The 25,676-nt window shown below is 40.4% G+C and overlaps 1 protein-coding gene across 1 annotated transcript; it reads right to left on the minus strand.

Moving 5' to 3' along the window:
* Window positions 1-14,397: 14,397 nt before the first annotated feature.
* LOC113018482 (hepatitis A virus cellular receptor 2-like) lies at window positions 14,398-25,043 on the minus strand. The gene is made up of 3 exons (XM_026161550.1): window positions 24,911-25,043; window positions 14,942-15,289; window positions 14,398-14,703 (listed from the first exon to the last, which is right to left on the minus strand). Exons 1-3 carry the CDS (start codon window positions 25,026-25,028, stop codon window positions 14,519-14,521), a joined length of 651 nt encoding a protein of 216 aa, XP_026017335.1. The 5' UTR covers window positions 25,029-25,043; the 3' UTR covers window positions 14,398-14,518.
* Between the last annotated feature and the right edge of the window lie 633 nt (window positions 25,044-25,676).

Genomic DNA, 25,676 nt, shown 5'->3' on the forward strand with positions numbered 1-25,676 from the left:
CACAACAAATATATATACCTGCACTGTAATTATAAAGATCCTAAACCTCCAACAGTTGCTGACACTATAACTGGTTATGGTCAAACAGATGTGTCAGTCTGACAGCAGTTACTGTGGTGCAGCAGCTCCTTTCCACCTACTCCACAGACTAATGGAGACAGGAAAATCACTCTGGATTCAACTGATGAACAGATCAGATCAGTTTACAGCCATGGAGCTGACACGTGTCACTTTTACTAAATCCTGAAATCTCATGAATGAAGAATTCCACTAACAACTTTTCCCTCATGTACAGTATGTCACCAAAGTGAGTACACCCCTCACATGTTTGTAAATATTTTATTATATTGTTTCATGAGACAACATTGAAGATATGACACTTTGATACGATGTAAAGTAGTCAGTGTACAGCTTGTATAACACAGCCATTATTGCCTAGACCGCTAGAAACAAAAGTGAGTACAATAGAAAGACCTCGAGGGTGAGAACTTTAAATTAACACTGTGGCAGGTACATACGCATATTTAAATGATCTCAGTCACTAACAGACAAATGAAGGAAGACATCTGTGGTGGCTGAAACCCCCACCTGACACATATCCACAGCCAGCAGTTATAGTTTTTTTTTTTTTAATGTCTAATTAGCTTTTACTTGTATTTCTTTTTCACTTTGTGTTTTTAATTCAATTTAGTTTCAGTTAGTTTGCTTGTTTCAGTTTATATTTCATGTTTTATTCATTATTGTATTTATGGTGTATGTCAGAGGCTAGACTGATTTAGATTAATGCCGATTTTATAACAAAACTGAACACTAACAGGACATTTCACAATAACTTTTGTGTGTTTTGTAACACTTCTTCCTGTTGGAGTGGAGCCAGCAGTTTGTGACGCAGTATTTTAAAGACTGACATATTGAATCTATATCTAACACACATCTACAGAAAATATTCATTTACAAATTCCGCTGCTGTCCCTGTAATATAAACACCGGGAACTCAGAGGTTCAAGCTCAGGACACATTCAGTGTGTTTAGTCTGATTCCCGGTCTCTGATCAGACGCACAGAGGTAAAATACTGGTGGACACACTTGGGCTCGTCGGAAAACATTACACACTGACTTAAGTGGAGAGACTGGAAATAAAAACAGAACAAACAAAAAGCTGAACAAACAGTAAAGTTCCTAAAAACAAACTGTTAAAGGAGGAAACAAAGTGAACTTACAGTTTTTTTCACACACACGCACACCAACAGCAAACTCCACTCCACGAAGTTCAGCAAAGTGAAAGTAAACTTTGAGCAGGAAGGAAACACCGAATGCGGCGTTTGAGGACACTCGGGACAAACACTGTGTGCTGCGTTCCAGCAAACCTCGGAAACTCCCTCTGGCAGGTCTTAATTTATTTCTGCTGGTTTTCCTGTTTGAAATAAACGTGTGTTATCACTTTGTTGTTCTTCTTCCGGCAGCGTTTGAATATTTCAGCACTAAACTGATGTTTCTTCAAAGCTCATTTCAACATGTTGAAGTCATGAATGAAAGTGCAGACTGTGGGTATGAGCCAAAGAGAACGTTTATGTTTTGTTTATTTGTTATGGTGGCACAGGTGTTTAGATTTTCCTGCACCTCAGGTGATTGCATGGGGGGTGTGGTCGCATGTTATTTACCTGACAGAGAGCGTCAGGTGTATTTATTTACCTGAAATAAATACACAAAACACAAGATTGGAGACGAGTCACAGTTTAAAAAGCAACTCAGTCAGCAGTGGCTTTAATTGTGGATGGAAGTTGCAACACTGAGAGTGGATCACATGATGTTAAAGGTGTGTCAGGTGACATGTACAGTATCGTATATATATATATATATGTATATATATATATATACATACATACATACATACATATACATACATATACACACACATATCTAGATTGTCCCTGATATGATAACTGCTCAAACATTGATGATTATATCTGAAGAATTATTACTGATGGCAACAAAGTTTGAATGGAGTTCTCTGTCTAAGCTGATTTGTCGCCCTTTGGAGGTCAAAACACAAACTGCATGATTTCACTGTTAACCACCAGAGTGACATGAAGTGTTTTTAAATGATGAAATATGATGCTGGTTTATCACAGATGTTCAGGCTTCATGTTGACATGAATCAAAGCGAAAACAGAAAAAATGTAATGAATCAGGTGTTGTAGAAGATGGAGAAACAGGTTGGAGAGCGGATGTTGCTCGTTCTTTGAGCCTGAGATCAAACATGTCGTGTTGTTCACAAGAAACCATGGAAACAAAGATGCTCAAAAGTTCTTTGAAAACAAAGTAAGAAAATGAGTGTGAGAGAATCAGTCAGTCACCACTGAGAAACTGAGCACTCCACCATCTGCTCCAAATACACTCACTCCAAACAGGCCAACTTTTATATCCAGTCTAGGCTCTGGTCTCCTGCAGCCTCTCCTTTAAAATTCTGAGGCTTTCAGGCTGTGTCCCAATCCAGCGACCGCACACTTTGTAGTACGCGCACTTCATGGACTATGTACGGCGGGTACAACGAAGTACAAGAAGTGCGGAAGTGAGATGCTTGTGAAATGGGACAGTGTAGCCTTGGTTGCGTTGCCTAGCAACCATGATACTAACCGCGAGAAACGTTTCATACAGCATTGTTTGACAGAAATGAAGGAGAAAAAATGTTTTTTGTTCATTCATTTTTATGACATCACTTTGATTAGTTGAGTATCTGAGGCTGAGACCGCGGGACTGTAAAAACATGAGTGCTGGGCTTCATTTCTGTGCTGAACAGTCATTTTAAGATTATTTAGTAAATAACAATTAGCTAATGTTGGTCATGAGACTAAAGTCATCTCACTTTGGTAATGTAAATATATGGCCAATATTACAGTTATTATATTAAACATTATTAGTTATTACAGCAGTGAGCTTGAACTGTCACGGTTCTGGGTCATTCTGACCCAGCTTCTTCAGTTCTTTATATTTTGGTATGTTTCTATAGTGTTGATTATTATTCTAGATTAAGTGCAGTGTCTTCTGCCTCCTCACAAGTTGTTTCTGGTTTCCTGTTTTACTTTGGAGGTTCGTGTCTGGCGTCAGTGTGTTCGGTTTACTATTCCCCTGTCTCGTCAGTTGTGATTTCTCCCAGGTGTGTTCCCTTCCTGTGCCTCATCCCTTGATTACTGCCGTGTGTATATTAGCCCTGTGTTACCTGTGTTCACTGTCGCATCGTTAATGTCTACTCACCTTCATTCTGTACTCTGTTTTCCGTCCGTGTGTATCTGCCTGTTAGTTTGTATTTTCCCAGTTTAGTTGGTCCGCTGTTTACTGGCAACCTGCTAATAAAGCGGTTACTTTGAGTTCCACTTCGCCTCACTGAAACCTGCATTTTGGGTCCTTCTCTCCTTGCCTGCCGGTACTCGAACATGACATGAACTCTGTCAAATACTGAGCTTCAGTAAAGATTCAAGTTGTAGTTATTTATATTTCCTATCACCTTAAATCTTTACTCAAAGACAAGTATCTTTGACAGTGTGTGTATTATATATAAGAAACAAATATTGCTCGGTTAAGGGGCGATCGTGGCTCAAGAGTTGGCAGTTCATCTTGTAATCAGAAGGTTGCCGTTTGAGCCCCGGCTCGGACAGTCTCGGTCGTTGTGTCCTTGGGCAAGACACTTCACCCCGCTGCCTACTGGTGGTGGGCAGAGGGCCCAGTGGTGCCAGTGTCTGGCAGCCTCGCCTCTGTCAGTGTGCCCCAGGGTGGCTGTGGCTACAATGTAGCTTACCATCACCAGTGTGTGAATGGGTGGATGACTGAATATAGTGTAAAGCGTGTTGGGGTCCTTAAGGACTAAGTGAAGCGCTATAGAAATACAGGCCATTTATCATTTTACCATTTAATATGTTGGCATTATTACATTTGGCTCAATGCTTACATATATGTGTAAAAAAAAAAAAAAAAAAAAAAAAAATGTACGAGCTGTGATAACTGTTTCTGACAGAATGAAGAGTAGACTGATATATTAAATATTCCTTTATTGGGTATTAAACAATTACAGCAATATGATGCAACAAACACAGCAGTGCTACTAATCCAAAATACTCAAAGCTTCATATAACTGAAACAAACATTTATTTTTAAGTCTCACCTGGGCTCCTGCTGCACTTCTTCATATGCTTGCTTGCCAGCCTGCTCGCCTGCCTGCCTTCCAGTCTGCCCTACACCCAGACTCTGTTAACTCTTACTCCCCTCCTCAGAGCTTTCAAACCCGGACCTGCAAGTAAGGAAAATAACTCACCAGCAATCGTTTCTCAGTCACCAGCTCCTTACCTAGATGTTATTTCTGTCTTAGTCTGTGGCAGAATCTTCTTTCACCCGTGACCCAGTTTCCTAGGACCCCCACTTCCTCACCATTTTGCCAAAAGAAAGGACGTTGCCTAATAATTATGCACACCTGATATAGGGTGTTGATGTCATTAGACCACACCCCTTCTCATTACAGAGATTCACATCACCTAATATGCTTAATTGGTAGTAGGCTTTCGAGCCTATACAGCTTTGAGTAAGACAACATGCATGAAGAGGCAAAATGGGTCAAAAGGACTTGACAGGCTCAGAAAAGTCAAAAATAGTGAGATATCTTGCAGAGGGATGCAGCAGTCTCAAAACTGCAAAGCTTCTGAAGCGTGATCATCGAACAATCAAGCGTTTCATTCAAAATAGTCAACAGGGTCGCAAGAAGCGTGTGGAAAAACCAAGGCGCAAAATAACTGCCCATAAACTGAGAAAAGTCAAGCGTGCAGCTGCCAAGATGCCACTTGCCACCAGTTTGGCCATATTTCAGAGCTGCAACATCACTGGAGTGCCCAAAAGTAGTGATGGGCAGATGAAGCCTCATGAAGCACTGAAGCTTTTCATCCAATTGGTTCACCCCAACGCGAAGCTTCTTGAAGCTTCATTTGCTCTAGCAGGACACCTACTGGACGTAAAAATATTAGTTGGCATGAATTGGAAGAGTGTGGCATTTTGCACACAGCCTGTAAATGTCAACAACAAAAGGAGTGTGTAAAACATCTATATTGTAGTGATGGCAGTATACTGTGTATATTTATGCTGGCAGTATGGAAAATGATTATTTGGAAATGCCTAAAATGGAAATGATCATATACTGTGAGGTGAGGTGTGGACAGTGGTTGCGCTTTTGTAACATTGAGGCAAGGACAGTGATTAGTGTTTAGGGGACACATCATTGGTTTTTATTTAAAAACAACAGTTTCTCCACTGTGGCAGGTCGTAGGCGATTTCTTTTTTTGGACAATATTTCCCCTGCCTTTGAAAACACTCGCTCACAGGGCACAGATGAGGCAGGAGTACACAGGTATGTCAGTGCTAACTTATATAACTGAGGGTAGACATATTTCTGTCTCTCCCAGTATTTAAGGGGGTCCTCCAGCCTTCCAATATTTGGCTCCATCAGGTACCGTTGGACCTCAATATTTGCGTCTGCTGTCACATTTTGTGTCTGTGTCTGCCTGACACTCTCATCCAGGCGACGCCACAGGTTGTTACCTAAACAAAAAGGAGAGTCTTATGAGATACTACCAATTCAATTTACAATTCAATGTTATGTCTATAGTGCCAAATAACAACAACAGTCGCCTCAAGGCTCATTATATTGTACAGTAGATCATACAATAATAGATACAGTGGAAAACCCAACATTCAGTTTATATAAATGCAACTAAAATGCAATAACAATGGTACCGTGGGAAACAGCCTCAACAGATTGTGACGTTGATGGCTGTGGTGGTGGTGGTGCAGAGGAAGAGGTGGTGGTGGAGGCCCTCATTACAGAAGCACATTCTGCTTTCAGTCTTTTTTCTGCTTCGCTAGCTCTTGCAGGGTTGAGAAACCCGAGTTTTCTGAACCTTGGGTCCAGCAGTGTCGCAAGGATATATTTTTATATATTTGTATATTTTTATATATTTTATTTATTGTTTACTCTATTTAATTTGTAAAATATGTGCACACACACACACACACACACACACACACACACACACACACACACACACACACAGGAAAATATTTAGTATGCGCATCCAGAAATGCATATACTATTATATATTGTACATATATTTATTAGTTTCAGATGTAGCCATTCTTGTATTTTGCTTGTTTACATTATTGCATTTTGCACAACTCTGTTGCTTGTGAGGCTCGCACACAAGAATTTCACTCACATGTGCTGTACCAATGTACCTGCACATGTGATGTGACAATAAAAGTGATTTGATTTGATTTGAACATAATGCTCATGGTCTGTATTTTATCTAGCCTCTCTCTCAATAGCATCCTAAGCTTCTGAGCCAGGGAAGATCCAATGGATGGTGGTTTTTCCATTTGTTCATTGAGGCAATGATCCAGCATAGTGAGCAAAGGTATGACCTTTGACCCAGACACCCTTTTTTCCTGAGAGAGCTCAGTGGTTGCATCGTTAAATGGTGCTAGGACAACCAGACACTCTGAAATTATACCAAATTCCTCAGATGACATAGGTGGGATGTCTGTTGTGAGACTTGCCAAAGCAGCACCCACTGGCTCCCTTTGCTCGAAAAGTCTTTGCAGCATATTGTAAGTGCTGTTCCAGCGGGTTTCCACCTCCTGTAGTAGTTTGAGTTGAGTCTTCCTTAGTTGTTCCTGCACGACTGAAAGCCTCTCCTTACAAAATACAATTTAAAAAAGCATACATTAGATTGTCAAGGGACCAGAACTATACACATAAGTAGCATCAAAGAAACTGTAATTAAGCCACTTAAGAACTTACCTTTGCAGAGGTACTGCTCCTGAAATATCCCACGATCTTCCTGGACTTGGCTCGGATGTCAGAGAGCTCAGGGGTCTGGTCAAGGGCCTTCTTCACCACTAAGTTCAGGGTGTGAGCTATGCATATGGCATGTTTAAGTCTTAGCTCCCTTGCACAAGCCCCCATATTGGCAGCCCCATCTGTTACTAGGCATGTGACTTTGTCAGTAATTGCCCATTCTGCCATGAGTGAGCTTTTCACCTGTGCAGTGTTTTCTGCAGTGTGTGCATTAGGAAAATATTGCACTCCTAAAACAACGGTGTTTAATGTGCTGGACTCATCAACAAAATGGCAGGTGACTGCAAGATAGGCCTCTGTGTTGATGGAGGTCCACATATCTGATGTCAGACTCACAGCTGCTGCCTTCTCAACGCTGGCCTTAGCGTTCTCCTTCATCTCCTGGTACCTGGCCTCTACCATGACTTTCAGGGCCTAAAGGAAAGTAAAACACATTTTGTTCTAAAGTACGACGTGGCTGTGAAGCAGTGTGTAGTGTAGCTACACACTGAGGCTTTGAGCCTCAGTCCTGCCTGTTCACATTTAACTCTGTAGAAACTAAATTTTCACTGCTTTATGACCTTTTTAGTGGGGAGAACATAACTAGGATTTAATGACTTAACAAATCTTTTAAATCCTTTGTCCTCCACAATGCTAAATGGCTGGGAGTCCTCAATCACCATGGTAACCAGGTCTTCATCTATTTGAGATTGTTCTCCTGAGGAAAGACAATAAAGACAAAGTACAAATATAAATATCACACACGTCACTTATTGCATTGTATGATATTGTTATATCATTTAGTAACATTACTGCATGCTATATTATCATGGCATTTGATGGCTCACCTGGTCTTGCTCCACAATCGGTGTTCCCCTTATTCTCATGCATAGCTCTGTAGTGCCTAAGCATGGATGAGGTGTTGTTGTTATATCCCAGCTCCCTGGCACATAGCAAACACCTCACCTTGTACAAAAGTACAGACAGCTTAACATAGGTTTTATTGCACCATCAGTATTATGAAAATACATCTTATGTGGAAATTTACATACCTTGTTGGGAGATATAAGCTCAAAATGTTCCCACACAGGGGAGGATATCCTTCTCTTCGTAGCTGGCTCCATTCTCTCCTGACTTTCTCTCCTCACTCTCCTAAACCTCCAAACTCTCTCCAAACTGTGTCTAACTCTCACTAACCGCAACTCTCCATCAAACGCCCACATTTTGAATGGGGTCTGAGGGGTTTATATCGCTGTCATAGCTCGCGGCAAAGTTCGAACCGCTTCCTGAACCAGTCACGTGGTACAGCCGGGCAGCGAGGCTTCGGATGTCATCATTTTCAGCTCCTCCCATAAATGAAGCAAGCCTCGATACGCGCTTCGCGGAAACGCCCCCTCCATTACTCGACACACGCTTCGAAGCCTCGATACAGAACGTCACATCACTACCCAAAAGCACAAGGTGTGCAATACTCAGAGACATGGCCAAGGTAAGAAAGGCTGAAAGACGACCACCACTGAACAAGACACACAAGCTGAAACGTCAAGACTGGGCCAAGAAATATCTCAAGACTGATTTTTCTAAGGTTTTATGGACTGATGAAATGAGAGTGAGTCTTGATGGGCCAGATGGATGGGCCCGTGGCTGGATTGGTAAAGGGCAGAGAGCTCCAGTCCGACTCAGACGCCAGCAAGGTGGAGGTGGAGTACTGGTTTGGGCTGGTATCATCAAAGATGAGCTTGTGGGGCCTTTTCGGGTTGAGGATGGAGTCAAGCTCAACTCCCAGTCCTACTGCCAGTTTCTGGAAGACACCTTCTTCAAGCAGTGGTACAGGAAGAAGTCTGCATCCTTCAAGAAAAACATGATTTCCATGCAGGACAATGCTCCATCACACGCGTCCAAGTACTCCACAGCGTGGCTGGCAAGAAAGGGTATAAAAGAAGAAAAACTAATGACATGGCCTCCTTGTTCACCTGATCTGAACCCCATTGAGAACCTGTGGTCCATCATCAAATGTGAGATTTACAAGGAGGGAAAACAGTACACCTCTCTGAACAGTGTCTGGGAGGCTGTGGTTGCTGCTGCACGCAATGTTGATGGTGAACAGATCAAAACACTGACAGAATCCATGGATGGCAGGCTTTTGAGTGTCCTTGCAAAGAAAGGTGGCTATATTGGTCGCTGATTTGTTTTTGTTTTGTTTTTGAATGTCAGAAATGTATATTTGTGAATGTGGAGATGTTATATTGGTTTCACTGGTAAAAATAAATAATTGAAATGGGTATATATTTGTTTTTTGTTAAGTTGCCTAATAATTATGCACAGTAATAGTCACCTGCACACACAGATATCCCCCCAAAATAGCTAAAACTAAAAACAAACTAAAAACTACTTCCAAGCACATTCAGCTTTGATATTAATCAGTTTTTTGGGTTCATTGAGAACATGGTTGTTGTTCAATAATAAAATTATTCCTCAAAAATACAACTTCTGCACTCCCTGTAAACACAACACCATCGTGATACTCTATGTGTATATAACAGTAAATATTAAATATTATTATGCAGCACGTAAGATTTACAGCGCAAAGTGTGCTTTGAGGTAGGAGCCAAAAAGGGTGCATTATGTGTCTGTGAGCACCCGTGTGCACACCTGTGTGCATGACCGTGCTTGTATTTAAAAGGTTCCTTCATGTAATGATCTGCTAGAGGGTGTGGGGAGGATCTCATCTCTCTCAGAGGAACTCATCTGGACGACCAACTGCTCCAAGTTAGTCAAGAAGGCTCACCATGTGCCTCTTCTTCCTGAGGACTCTGAGGAAGAACCACTTGTCCTCAGACATCCTGGTGAACTTCTACCACTGCACCATCGAGAGCATCCTGACCAACTGTATAACAGTCCGGAAGGCGTTGCAGAGGGTTGTGAAAACCGCCCAGCGCATCGCTGGAGCACCACTTCCTGCCATACAAGACATCTACAGGAAGCGGTGTCTGAAAAGGAAAATCATCAAAGACCCCAGTCACCCATCACATGGACTCTTCACCCTCCTGCCCTCAGAGAGGCGCTACAGGAGCCTCCGGACTAAGACCACCAGGTACCGGAACAGCTTCTTCCCCACAGCTGTCAGACTCCTAAACTCTGCCTCCTGACATCTGACCCACATTAAACTCATGGACTGAAAATACACACAATGGACAAAAACAACAAATGGCCAACTGTACCCTCTGAACCACCACTCACAACCACTAGCACTTTATATAACCTCAGCAGAAATTATCCATATGATCTAAACTGCACTACTATAAATTCTGTATAGACAATCATTCTGTACAATACAATAATTATAGTTCTACAACTGTTTACAATTGTTTGCAGCTGTTTATAACTGTTTATTAATACTCACAATTTTATATCTACAATCTGTATAGTTTTCATATTTTAACCATATTTATATCCTGTTCATAGCTTGTACACTCACTGCAGCCAGTACATACTTATAGTTATAGAATATTCATAACATGCCTTCATACCGTGTACATTGTAACATACCTATAATAGATCCATATTTTGTAATATATCTATATTATGGCTAAAGCACTTTCTGGATGGATGCAAACTGCATTTGTTTGCCTTGTACTTGTGACATGTGCAATGAAAATAAAGTTGAATTCTATTCTATACTATTCTATTCAGTTGGAGGTTTGTCAGAGTGAGGCTGAGGTTTCTAGTTGAATTTAGTCCAAAACAAACAAACCACCACTGATGGGACTAAGAAGCAGTCCAACAGCTATTGATGGTTTTCACTCTCAAGACTGATCTTCATGTGTTCATATTCAGACTCACTGCTTGGTGGAATTCAATTTGCTGATGATGATGTGGTCATGGTGGCTTCACTGAGTGATGTCCTGGAGTGCGTTGCAGTCTGTCATGAGGTACGTCTGAGCTCAAGGCCATGATGTTCTTTTGGAGGCACAGTTTCATTTGAACAAAAAGGTGAAGTTTTATTTTATCAGCTAACAGACGCTGAGTAACTCCAGTCAGGAAGTACAGCTGAACAGTAACCATGTCCACAGCCTGTTTTCACTGCTTATTCTCAACACGTTTAAATGAAGATACCGTAATTGTCGGGCTATAAGCCGCTACTTTTTGCACAAGCTTTGAACCCTGCGGCTTTTAGTCAGGTGCGGCTTTTCTATAGATTGTCCATGATTTTTGTGATATCGTAAGACGATTTGTTTTGTTTGTTCCGCTGTTGTACGGCACTACGTTTCCTGGCGGAAGGATCGGGGTTCAAGAGTGGTATGTTGGTCACATGTCCATCCGCCAGGCAACATAGTGCCGTACAAGTAGCGCGAAAAACAAACTTCAAAGTAGCGCTATGCGTTCAGCGGGAGTCGTGGATGACGAGCGGCGATAAACTTGCGAAAAGCAAGTTGTGCTCAACTCTACCGGTGGATTCTGACAGCGTGGAAAAGTGTGCAAACATCCACGATCACCAACGGATTTCGAAGGGCTGGACTGCTGCATGATGAAGAGGAGGACACCGCCACGGCCCTTCAGAGGGTGTTCGACTCTGACACTGACAATGACAATGAGGATTATCTTTGGTTTTGAAAGTGACAACGAAGGAGAGAAGCGGAGAGTGGATGACGAAGCCATCCTGAGCCTGTTCGTTTCCGACACTGGAGAAGAGGACTTTGGTGGTTTTAGTGCGCAGGAAGATGGTGGTGAATGACTGACTTTTCTTCTTGTTAAAGCCGTGTCACTGCACCTGAGCCTAAAAGGTAGTCTGAATCTATTTTTCTGGTGTGCTGTAGGTTATTGTTATGTACTACATTTGTTACTCATTTATGAAGCACAGCACATGTGCAAATATGTACCCATAACTTGATTTTCAAAATATTAATAAAAGGGGTGTGTCTCCAAACAGCCATCTCTTTCCTGACAATTCCCTTTGTGCATATTCTCTTACATATGATAAGTCAATATTGAAACACCTGCGGCTTTTGGTCAGGTGCGGCTAATGTATGTACAAAACAGGATTTTCCCCTGATTTTAGCTTGTGCGGCTAATATTCAGGTGCGCTTTGTAGTCCGGGAAATACGGTAATCTTTATAAACAGTTAAATACAGGCATTTCATTAGGAGCCAGTATGGTGTAGTAATAATAATAATAATAATAATAATAATAACAACAACAACAATAACTGTGGAAGCATCTGCTTGTATCCATGTTAGTATTTAAAGTCCAACATCTCCCTATAGTGGCCACATATAAATCATGTGTGAGGATGGTGTTAATGTAAAATTCCAGTCAGTCATCAGTGTGTCTCTGCACAGCTGTAATTAAAATGTGTTCAGAGGGCCTCAGTGTCTGAATGGTTCAGTTCCATAGCAGCAGGATGAGGGAGAGAGAAGATATACCCTACAGCAAAACGTGATTTCTGGCCCGCCTGTCAAATGATTTATGACAGGGAAGTAATGAAAATGTACTAAACAGATAGTCATAATTTTTATGACTCATAACATTATTATAGTTCATAGTAGGGTGATAACAATATGATAATGAAAATAGGATGAATAATATGTTTGAGATATCCATCTTCTTCAGCTTATCGTTTCAGGGTTGCAGTCAGTTTAAGCAAAAAAAAGTTTACGTTTTAGACAGAAAAATTCAACTTCTTTTAGGCAACGGTTTGTGGTTGTGTGTGTTAAACGATAATAAAAGGGATATTTGTAATTAAACAGGTGCTTTTGGCTCAAGCTGCAACTTGGAGCTCCTCCCTGAACCAATTTAAAATAGAACTGGCCCAACCCTTTAATAATGAGAAAACCTATAACCAATATGATAATTAAGAGATAGGGAGGCTCTCGCTTTGATCAGTGAGAGACCAACCATTTTTTGTGTTTTTCCACCTGAAACACTACGAGATATTTTGTGATGAACTGACAAAGAGCCAGTTTTACCCTCGAATACAGAAGACTGCATTTGGATTGAACAGCACAACACAGGAGAGCAGCAGACACAAGTGATTGTGAATTACAAGAAGACATTTGACAACAGGTCTGAGATTACTTTGTATTAGGGGTGGGCGGTATAAACGGCAAACGGTAGAAACGATATAAATTTGCCCAACGCTATACTGCTCTACAGCGATAGCGCATGTTGATGGTGTCATCAAGCTGCGCCTGTTTTGGTCGAAAGCATGGCAGCGGCTGCAAACAACATCTGCAAATTATGCTGGGCGACAGTAATAGCAAAGACACGAAGCACTTTTGGAATATAGGGAAAGCCAAAAACTGCGCTTCCTCCACTTCCATACCATTGATTCATTGATGTTGAATTCTCTCGCAGCTGCCCAACTTCAGTAACCCTACAAAAGTCAAGGCTGTTTAGTTTCCTGTCTTCTTTTATGTTGGAAGTGATAGCAGAGCTGTACATTTTAATTTGTTTCAAAAATCTCTCAGTCAGCCCGTGGTATGTCATGTTTAGGTGGAAACTAGCGAGCTAACTTCTTGCTAACTTCTAACTCCGTTAAATTTAAAAAAAATAATAAATTCTGTTTTCATGGATGCCTGGATGTTAAATTTAATTGTTACACCTGGTAAGGCAGCAACGCTGATCATTTTATTAAAGATGAAAGAATTTAGACAGTTTTTAACTCTCAGTGTTCATTTGAGTTTGGGACCTGAAGCAGACGGAGTTTTGAACCCAGATTAAGGCTCCTGACTACGGCAGCCATAATGCAATCCATCAAGCGGTGCGGCTTCATAGCTTATCAAAGTCGAACTAAAACATTTTTTGACAGATTTCTGCACCGTGTACTACATAAAATCGGTTCTTGGTTAGTAAGCACAACCATAATTCATACATAAGGCACACTGTCGATTTTTGAGAAAATTAAAGGATTTTAAGTGTGCCTTTTAGTGTGGAAAATACGTTATACAGAAGAAAAGAATATATCGCGACATATATCGTTACCACATGTGCTTCAAATTAATCAAATTAATCCCAACAACATCCCAACAATGGACTCTTCTCACTGTTGAGGTCTGGGAAGCGCTTCCGCTCCCTTAAGGCCAAAACAGAGAGAATGAGGAGGAGCTTCTTCCCCCAGGCTATTCGGGCCCTGAACCAGGTGTAGGACTGGACTCTCCCAAACACGTCACCACACGCACCACCACACATTTCCTATAATCCTATAATTTATAATCTTTATAATCTTTATAATCTCTTCTGCTATTTGCACATTCTTTACTGTAAATTCCTAAGTTAATTTGTAAATTCTGTAGTAAACTGTAAATTGTAAATATTGTAAAACTTTTCTTCTGTCATTTAATGGTCGGGCATTGTACAGCTACAAGCATTTCACCCCCATGTCATACTGTGTATGGTTGTGTGTGTGTGACAAATAAAATTTGAATTTGAAATTATACCGCAATATGGATTTTAGACCATATCGCCCAGCCCTACTTTGTATTAATTTGTCTGACTGTCACGATCCTGGGCCATTTTGACCCAGCGTTTTGATTTTTATTTTGTTTTTATGTTTAAGTCCTTTTGGTTTTTTGCACATCAGAAAAATAAGAACACCAAGGAGGATACAAAAAATTAGGATTGCTGCCAGTACATAATGCCCTTGAGTTAGTCCTGCTTCCTTCCCTCCTTCCTCTGTATCTCCTCCTGTCTGACCTGACATGAACCCTGATTTTGTGTTTTTTTACATATTCTGTAGATCAAACAACCAAAAACAGCAAGAAGCACAGCAGAAACTGACAGACCAACGACCAGTCCAACAGCTCCATCCTCTGTGTGTCCTCCTGTCTGACCTGCAGGTGAGAAACAGGTGTGAGGTGTGAGCTGTCAGGTAGGTGATGAGTGAAGAACAGAACAGAATCCATTTCCTCTTCAAACTGCTGTCAGACATTATCTACTGCACTCTGATCACATCACTCAGACCAGCTGCTTTCTACAAAGTCTCATCAACAACATCTTTAGAAACAAACATCAACAACCAGGAAGCAGCTTCACCTCTGATCACACACACACTCAACTCTACTCACTCACCTGGAGGATCAACACTCAGGTTGATGATGCTGATGATGGATTTCCAAGGGTGTTTCTCATTCATGAAGACACGACATTGGTATGTTCCAGTGTCATTAATCGTCACATCCTTCAGAATCAAAGACACGTCTCCATCCTTCATCTGTCTGTCCTGCAGATCCACCCGGTTCATAAAAGATGGATGCTGGAAATATGTAACAATCCCCTTCTCCCAATACAAAAGGACAGACTGTGTCTCCAGATCACGTCTGCTCCACTCTACAGCTGGTATCAGGAGGGTGTTTGGAGCTCGACATGGAAGAATGACATTCTGTCCAGACTCAGCTGTGATGTTGACAACTTTCTGGTCTGAAATGACAAAAAGAAGAAGAGAGGTTAAAGAAGTGTTTTACTACAGCAGTCAAGCAGAGAGTGACTTGTGGTTCCAAACTTTGAAGCCATCATGAGAACCTTATCCCACCAATGATGTGGTGGTCCAGCTTTTTTAGATCCAATAAAAATCCATTCACTCAAAAAGATCCTCTGGAAAAGAGTACAATTCTTTGAACAGAGTTTATTAAACAGTGCCATATCAACAGCAGAACAGTACATGTACAGCAAAATAATAGCAGAAAGCAAAGCGAAGTGAACCTCGGGGTGAAGAGCCTGTAAGCACAAACAGCAGAGACACACAAAATGCCAGATAGAGGGAAAAAAAAAGGGGAAAAAAAAAGGGGGAAAAAAAAAAAAAAAAAAAAAAAAAAGAGCTGGTTGGGGCATATCTGACCCTCCATTATATATGATCAGTGACCTCTCCTCCTGCTGCTAGGTAACTTTCCATTCCTTGTTTTGTACTCGCACCATATTAATTTTGAACTAATAAGTATTTTCTCAGGTCTACAAAGGTCAATATTATCTCATTATCGATCTAATGTTTGTCAATACTTTTCCCCAATCATTTGTCAATTTGCATTTTGTTCTTCTTTCATCTCCGACACTTGTGTTACATAACTTTCTGGCACTACTCCATAACTGTCTGAGCGCTGTTCCCACCATCCATCATTCTTAATTGGGTCCCTTTGACAGTTTTATGGCCAAAGTAAGTAAGTAAGTAAGTAAAATTTATTTATATAGCGCTTTTCACAGATAAAAATCACAAAGTGCTTTACAACACAGAAAATGGGAATATAAAAACAATATAACAGTAAATAAAACAATGTAAAACAATAAAACTATAAAAACAGCATAAGAAGAAATTAATCAAATGCTTTTCTAAATAAAAACGTCTTCAGCTGTTTCTTAAAAGAATCAATGGAGTCCGTGCAGCGAAGAGACAGTGGGAGAGAATTCCACAACCGTGGTGCCACAGTCTGAAAGGCCCGATCACCACGAGTTTTAAAACGAGTGCGTGGTACCACCAGCAGTCTCTGATCTAATGACCTTAAAACCCAAGAAGATGTATGTGGTTTCAGCAGGTCAGATAAATATTGAGGAGCCTGACCATGCAGGGCCCTAAAGGTTAGAACTAAAATTTTAAACTGAAACCTAAAATTTACAGGCAACCAGTGAAGGGAGGCCAAGACTGGAGTGATATGCGATCTTCTCTTGGTGCCTGTTAAGAGACGTGCTGCAGCATTCTGCACAGTCTGAAGACGATTTAAGGCTGATTTGTTAAAACAAGTAAAAAGGCCATTACAATAGTCTAAACGAGAAGAAATAAAAGCATGAATAATAAAAGTGAGTCCAAAAGATATCAAACCGACTGCAGAACAAAAACAATTAATCCTCCTGACAACTTTATTGAGTTTGTTGCCAGGGGTATACTACTATATCCATTAAGGAAGGGTTTTTCCACAACTTTGGGCAACAGAGAAAGGCAAAAAGTGGCCCAGGTGCACTCTCAGCCAGGCCAGTTTTGTTTACCATAACAAACTTGGCCACACACACACGGCAGGTTTTATTTTATTCTCTGTTGATAAAAAATAAAATATTAATAAAAATGACCACAAAAAACAATTTCAAGTGAAAAATAAACACTTCTGTTAAATTATTGCAGTGTGTCCACATTGTAAACAAACAAAATAACTGAAGTATTTTGCACTGCCTCCAGCTTATTTACAGACAGACAGACAGACAGACAGACAGACAGACACTGAACTATTTGGGACTCTCTCCAGCTTTCAGATTGAAAAGAAACCCCACTAAGAATATAATAAATAAAAATTAGGTTTCAGAATAAACAAAACAAAACTATCTGGCACTGTCTACAGGTTTCAGATTCACATAACATTAATGAACCACCTATTGCAGTGTCCACATTTTAATCAAACAAAACAACTTCAGTCAGCAAGCGATGGTGTTACCTCTGAACTAAGCTGTTTTTGAGAGGCAGGTTCTTTTTGATGAAAAGAATAACCTCTGCAAGATCAGCTGTGAGCCCGTTTCTGCTTTCATTCACAATGTGTAACACTGAGCTGAACAGCCTTTCACTATCTACACTTGTGCATGGTGCCGAAAGGTATCTGCCCGCCAGTTTAGCCAGGTTTGAGAACCGCACTTTATTAACCATCCAGTATTGTAGAGGTTTGTCTTCTCATAAAATTGCAGCCTATCCAAGATATGTCTCTAACTCTACACTAGAACCTACCGCACCTCTGCCCACCGATGCTGATGTCTGCTCATCTGCAATTTCATCAAACATGCTGTCCAGATTAGTAATGGGCTGGTCACTGCGTGACTTTCTTGATGGTGGTTCATTCAGGTCATTATCCTCCTGCTTGTCTCTGGGTAACCTTAGCAGCTCAAGTTTCAGCATCTCTTTGGCATTTGCAGCAGTTATGGTGCAGTTTGATCCCTTGGTCTTCATCAGTCTCCCTTGTTAGAAATCTGTGGAGCACAGTGACTGCTGGAATGACATCTGCAACCATGGCATCTGAGGAGCTGACTTTTTGAGTTAACTCCTCGAATGGACCCAGAACAGATATCACCTTTTTCAGCAGTGTCCACTGGTGAGCCATGAGCGTATCAGGGAGTCCATATTCAGACATGAATATTCCCAGAGCCCGTTTCTACTCGATCAATGACTGTATCATATAAAATTTGCTGTTCCAGCGGGTCTGAACGTCTTGCTGGAGCCGCCTCGCAGGCTGGTTGATTCTTAATTGAATGTCCTCGAGATGGGAGCTGGCCAGAGCAGAATGTTTAACATGTCCAACTATTATGTGGCCAACTGCCACCACATCAGCAACACTCTTCTGTGACAGAAGGCCCTCATGAACAACTAGCTGTAGAGTGTGAGCAGTACAAGGTAGGCTGGGCAGCTCAGCATCACTCGTGGCTTTTATCATATTTCTTGCGTTGTCCCGGAGCGCTACGTGGACGGACATCTTCGGTATATCCCAGGTCTGAAGCATGCTATCGAAAGCAGCTGCGATGGTTTGGCTGGTGTGTGAGCCCCTGAACGACTTTGCATGTAGTGTGACTTGATGATGAACAAACTCCTCATCAATCCACTGCGCTGTTAAACTGAGGAGTGACATCGGGGACACACTGCTTGTCCAAATGTTGGTAGTGAAACTTACAGCTGAAACCTCCTGTATGAGGTTATGGACTTTTTTTTTTTTTAACTCTTCAAAAAGTTTTGGCACCATTATGTCCGTGATGTATGGGCGCCTGGAAATCTCATATCGTGGCTCGAGTATGCTGAGAAGACAGTGAAATCCTACATTTTCCACTGGCTGGTCATCCAAAGCGATAAAATGCCCGTGGATTTTCCTCTTGACATTTTTCATCACTTTTCCAAAACCTGAGTTAAAGTTGGCTGTTCTGGTCTAGTGTTAGCCTTAGCAAACTCAGTTTACTGCAGCGCATGATGTGTTCTCAGGTGTTTTATTAAATTGCTTGTATTGTACCATGTACAAGTCCACACTGCTGACATTTTGTTTAGCGTAAATACAGGAGCCGCCAGTCTCACTCGCCTAACCCCATAGCGATATATCCCCCTACCAGCTAAACTAAAAAAAATTACAACCGAAATGACAAGCCACCCTCTGACTCATGAAATAAGTTGGTATCGGTTCATGATATCGGTTAACGTTTACAAGTATGAGTACACGCACATTTTACGGTATTGGCCTTGATATCGGTATCGGTGTCGGCACATTCCTAGTAACAATGACTAACATGTCTGAATTGGAGACAACAGGGATTCACTCCTTATACTGCATAAGACTTTGAGAGCTCTTCTTCAGCTTACATCATTTATTGTGTTTACTCTGGACATTTTTATAAAAAGCTATTTTTTATGTCACTATGGCACTGAGCACTTTCTGTGTTTTGTTTATATTCACAATATCAATCTGTGGCTCTTTGCTTACTGTATCAATACTTATTTTTAATCTCTGGCTCTCTTCCACAGCATGTCTTTGTCTTGTCTTCCTCCCATCAACCTAACAGATGGCCCCGCCCCTCACTGAGCCTGGTTCTGCTGGAGGTTTCTTCCTATTAAAATTGAGTTTTTTTCTTCCCACCGTTGCCAAAGTGCTTGCTCATAATGAGCCATATCGTTTGTGGGTTTTTTTCTATATGTATTATTGTAGTCTACATTATAATGTAAACCAACCTGATGTGACTGTTGTTTATTTATAAGGAACCCCATTAGCTTCCACAACAGTGGTTGCTAGTCTTCCTGGGGCCCAAACCATCAAATACCACCAAATAAAATGTTACACAATGAGTTGGATGCAAATTGTCAACATAATTTGGCTCTTACATCTACAATAAGGTTTTACAATTCTGAAAATGTAAACATGTGAATATTAAAAATTTATAAAAAACAAACAAACAAAAAAACAAAACACTCAAACAAAATACACAATTTCCATTACAAGTGACATTACCCTCTACAATTTTTACAAATAAATTAAAAACTGCCTAAATAGGCTTTTAGGTGATTTTTAAAATTATGAATAGAAGCCAATTCTCTAATTGCATAAGGCAACTTATTCCACTGAAAAGATGTTCTAAATACAGGGAGTGCAGAATTATTAGGCAAGTTGTATTTTTGAGGAATAATTTTATTATTGAACAACAACCATGTTCTCAATGAACCCAAAAAACTCATTAATATCAAAGCTGAATGTTTTTGGAAGTAGTTTTCAGTTTGTTTTTAGTTTTAGCTATTTTAGGGGGATATCTGTGTGTGCAGGTGACTATTACTGTGCATAATTATTAGGCAACTTAACAAAAAACAAATATATACCCATTTCAATTATTTATTCTTACCAGTGAAACCAATATAACATCTCCACATTCACAAATATACATTTCTGACATTCAAAAACAAAACAAAAACAAATCAGCGACCAATATAGCCACCTTTCTTTGCAAGGACACTCAAAAGCCTGCCATCCATGGATTCTGTCAGTGTTTTGATCTGTTCACCATCAACATTGCGTGCAGCAGCAACCACAGCCTCCCAGACACTGTTCAGAGAGGTGTACTGTTTTCCCTCCTTGTAAATCTCACATTTGATGATGGACCACAGGTTCTCAATGGGGTTCAGATCAGGTGAACAAGGTGGCCATGTCATTAGTTTTTCTTCTTTTATACCCTTTCTTGCCAGCCACGCTGTGGAGTACTTGGAAGCGTGTGATGGAGCATTGTCCTGCATGAAAATCATGTTTTTCTTGAAGGATGCAGACTTCTTCCTGTACCACTGCTTGAAGAAGGTGTCTTCCAGAAACTGGCAGTAGGACTGGGAGTTGAGCTTGACTCCATCCTCAAACCGAAAAGGCTCCACAAGCTCATCTTTGATGATACCAGCCCAAACCAGTACTCCACCTCCACCTTGCTGGCGTCTGAGTCGGACTGGAGCTCTCTGCCCTTTACCAATCCAGCCACGGGCCCATCCATCTGGCCCATCAAGACTCACTCTCATTTCATCAGTCCATAAAACCTTAGAAAAATCAGTCTTGAGATATTTCTTGGCCCAGTCTTGACGTTTCAGCTTGTGTGTCTTGTTCAGTGGTGGTTGTCTTTCAGCCTTTCTTACCTCAGCCATGTCTCTGAGTATTGCACACCTTGTGCTTTTGGGCACTCCAGTGATGTTGCAGCTCTGAAATATGGCCAAACTGGTGGCAAGTGGCATCTTGGCAGCTGCACGCTTGACTTTTCTCAGTTCATGGGCAGTTATTTTGCGCCTTGGTTTTTCCACACGCTTCTTGCGACCCTGTTGACTATTTTGAATGAAACGCTTGATTGTTCGATGATCACGCTTCAGAAGCTTTGCAATTTTGAGACTGCTGCATCCCTCTGCAAGATATCTCACTATTTTTGACTTTTCTGAGCCTGTCAAGTCCTTCTTTTGACCCATTTTGCCAAAGGAAAGAACGTTGCCTAATAATTATGCACACCTGATATAGGGTGTTGATGTCATTAGACCACACCCCTTCTCATTACAGAGATGCACATCACCTAATATGCTTAATTGGTAGTAGGCTTTCGAGCCTATACAGCTTGGAGTAAGACAACATGCATGGAGAGGATGTTGTGGACAAAATACTCATTTGCCTAATAATTCTGCACTCCCTGTATAACAGTTTTTCAAAAAGTTACTTTTAACTCGAGGAGTTACTAAATTGTGGTTAGTTGAGAATCGTGTAGCATGATTATGTATTTCATCTGGATACTGCAACTGAGCATAAAAAAAAAGTGTGGTGTGTTTACCAATATTGCTTTCTTTAAAAATACAAGTAAGCCATAGTATAATTTAGCTTGTACAGAAAGCCAAGAAAGTTTATCGTGCAATTTATCAATACTTGTATAATATGAACACCTTAACACTAATCTGGCCGCCCTATTTTGGACTAACTGAAGTCTGTTCAGATCTGTCTTATTAGCTGCTGACCAAATGATTGAGCAGTACTCAATACATAATACATAGTGACATCTTTCATAATTGAAGAAGTAATATAAAAGGAGCATTTCCTAGCTATAGCTATGTCCTGTCCCATTTTCTTAATAACAGAGTTGATGTGCTGAGACCATGAAAGGTGGTGGTTTATGGTAACACCAAGTAATTTAATCTGGGTGACCTGTTCTAATACCGATCCAGCTATGGAAAGATTTAGTTGTGGGCTGTTGACTAAGCGTACTCTACTTCCTATTAACATGGATTTGGATTTAGACACGTTTAAAATCATGTTGTTTTTACTTATCCAATCAAACACGTTCAGCAAATCTAGTTGTAATACGCTTGTCAATTCAGAGTGGCTACTAGCTGAATAAAACATGGTGGAATCATCAGCATACATTACAAGATGAGATTTATCCAGGACATACGGCAAATCATTTGTAAAGACTGAGTAGAGAAGTGGACCGAAGCAGCTGCCTTGGGGTAGACCACAGTTCATTTCACAGCCCTCCGAGAAATAACCATTATAATAAACCTTTTGCCTTCTTCCAGACAGATAACTTTCCATCCAGCACAAAGCAGCTGGTGAAAATCCATAACATTTTAGTTTATCTATCAAAAGATTATGATTTATCAAATCAAATGCAGCACTAAAATCCAAAAATACCACCCTGGCCAAATTCCCATTATCTAGATATTTGTACCAGTTATCCGTCATGTGAATAAGAGCTGAACTGGTGGAATAACCAGGTTTGTAGGCATGTTGAAACTAAGTGAGTAACTGATTTTATGTTAGGTAATGTTGAATTTGTTCATAGGCAATCCTCTCCATAATTTTACTTAGAACGGGGAGTAGACTAATAGGTCTGCTATTGACACCATTAAAAACGTCATTCTTGTTTTTAGGAATGGGAATTATTTTCGATTCTTTCCACTGCAATGGAAATAAGCTGCATGCCAAAGATCTATTACATATGGGACATATAGGAAGGGACACAAACTTGGCTGCAAGTTTGAGCAGTTTACTGTCTATGTTATCAGAGCCGGAGGATGTATCGTCAGGAAGTGATATCAATAAGCGCTCTACCATCTGCACGTTCACTGCCTCAAACTTAAATTGGCATAGCTTATTATTCATGATAACATCCTGTATAAGACGACGTGATAAGGTGGGATTGCCTTTGCTCATATTAGATTTTAAATTTGTTATTTTATTGCTGTAATAATTCGCAAAATAATTGGCTATGTCCTTAGCTTTACTTATAAACCTACCACCCGTGTAGATGTGAGACATCACCATAGCAAGATCTCTACCCATTATATTATTTAAAACTTTCCACACCTTTTTGCTGTCCTTATTGGCCTCCTTGAGCTTAAGTTGATAATATTCTTTCTTCTTGCGCCTATTCAATTTAGTTACTTGATTTCTTAACTCATGATATCTTGCCCACTTTTGTGGACTGACAGACTTATGTGCTTTTGCTATATCCCTTTCTGACATTGCAACCTTAAGTTCATTATCTAACCAAGGTGCGTAGTTCTTTTTAACAGTAAATCTTTTTAAGGGGGCATGTTTGTCAGCCAGGTAGCAAAAGTTTTCAATAAACATAAATAATGCCATATCAGGGTCACTCTCGAGGCAGATGTCAGTCCAGTGAATCTCTTTTACGTCATTAATATACTTATCTACATTGAAATTTTTGTATGATCTATGAAAAAAAATAATCTTTTGTGCAGTTTTCAGTGGTTTCATTTTCTTGGTCAAACCTACAAGATTATGGTCACTATAACCAACTGGAATAGAAACAATATTAGAGCAATGCTCAGGAACATTTGTGTGTGTGTGTGTGTGTGTGTGTGTGTGTGTGTGTGTGTGTGTGTGTGTGTGTGTGTGTGTGTGTGTGTGTGTATATATATATGATCAATACATGATGATGACCTATGACCTCCTGCATTGACCGTGACCCGGGTGGGAATGGTGATCATCTGAGACAGGCAACAAGCCAACGCTGATGAACTTATCTTTTTCCTTAAAGGACAAGAAGGAGCTGACCAATTGATATTAAAGTCTCCTAATAAGAACATGTCTTTGTTTTCCTCAGTTACTCTTTCCAGCATTTCACAGATTCGTTTTACATACAACATATTACTATTTGGGGGTCTATAGCAGCAACCTGCTGATACAGGCCTGACATAGAGTGGGTGTAACTGAACCCACACAATTTCCAGGTCATTAAACATTAAGTCCATACGTAGTTTGCTTGCCGTATTATCATTAATGTATAGGGCTACGCCCCCTCCAAATCTGTTTCTGTCCTTCCTATACAACTTATAACCGTTTATGGTAAATGGCCTGTATTTATATAGCGCTTTACAAGCATTTATTTCAAATTCATTATTCTCAAAGGCAGCATCTAAATGTGTCTCAGAAATAGCCAGCACACTTATCATATTTGTTGACAACAGTGACTGAATTTCCTGAATCTTATATTCAAGGCTACAAATATTGACATGAGCCACTGAAAAATCTTTACCGGAGAATCCGGGAATAAGTATAGGGTCAGACATTTGCAGACCGATCGATCTCAACAGCTACAAATGGCAACATTGCTGAAGTCTAAATATTAATTCTGGCGTTCTGTGGCCTCGGTTTAACAATTAATTTGTCATATTTCAGGACGGCAGTATCACCTCTGTCTCTGGCCGCTCTTAGCTGTGGTAACAGTTCTTTCCTCTTCTTCCTGATGGACTGAGAAATCTTCATTGATGTAAAGATTGGTACCTTTCAGTTTTTTGGCAGATGAGAAAATTAATTGTTTATCTTTAAATCTTTGTAGTCTGACCACAATCGGCCTGGCTCGTCCATTTTCCTTGTATGTGATTTGGTATTAAAAAAATCGAACTATTTCTGTGCTACATTTGTGTTCCTCATATCTGCTCTACAGACCACTTCTCTGTAGCCACAAAAGGAATAAATAAATGGACCAAAATTTTGCACCGCTACATTTTTAGTAAGAAGACATTTCTATCTCAGGTCAAAAACAAGGAAACAGTTTTACCACTGATAACAGACTGACCTGGAAGAACAACACTTAGGTTGATGATGATAGGACGAGTCTTTAGATGTACTCTCCTCCCATGGTTTGTTTCTGTCTGGAAAACACGACACTCGTATGTTCCAGTGTCAGCAATCATCACATCCTTCAGAATCAAAGACACGTCTCCATCCTTCATCTGTCTGTCCTGCAGATCCACCCGGTTCTTAAAAGATGGATGCTGATTTTCTGGATCAAACTGCTCATCCCGGTACAAAAGGACATATTCTGTGTCTAGGTCACGTCTGCGCCACTCTACAACTATGATATGTCTGTGTTTTGGAGCTTGACATGGCAGAGTGACCGTCTGTCCAGGCACTGCTTTGATGTTTTTCTGGTCTGAGAGAAGGAACAACAGAGCAAAGAGGTTAAAAGGCAAGGCAAGGCAAGGCAAGTTTATTTGTATAGCACAATTCAACAACAAGGTGATTCAAAGTGCTTTACAGAGACATTAGAAACAAAAACAAATAAAAAGCATGATTTAAAATTGATTAAAACAAGCAAATAAACTAACTAACTAATTAACAAACAAACAAACAAAACAGTATATAAAATCAAAACAGATAAAATCAGAACAGTAGATAAAATCAGTAGTTAAATGTAAGTTTTGAAATTTAAGCTTAAAGTGTGGATTTGGTGCTTTATTCAAATGCAGCTGAGAACAGGTGAGTCTTCAACCTGGATTTAAATAAACTGAGTGTTTCAGCTGATCTGAGGCTTTCTGGGAGTTTGTTCCAGATATAAGGAG

The sequence above is a fragment of the Astatotilapia calliptera genome, unplaced genomic scaffold (genome assembly GCF_900246225.1).
Source record: "Astatotilapia calliptera unplaced genomic scaffold, fAstCal1.2 U_scaffold_9, whole genome shotgun sequence".
NCBI classification, from domain to species: domain Eukaryota; kingdom Metazoa; phylum Chordata; class Actinopteri; order Cichliformes; family Cichlidae; genus Astatotilapia; species Astatotilapia calliptera.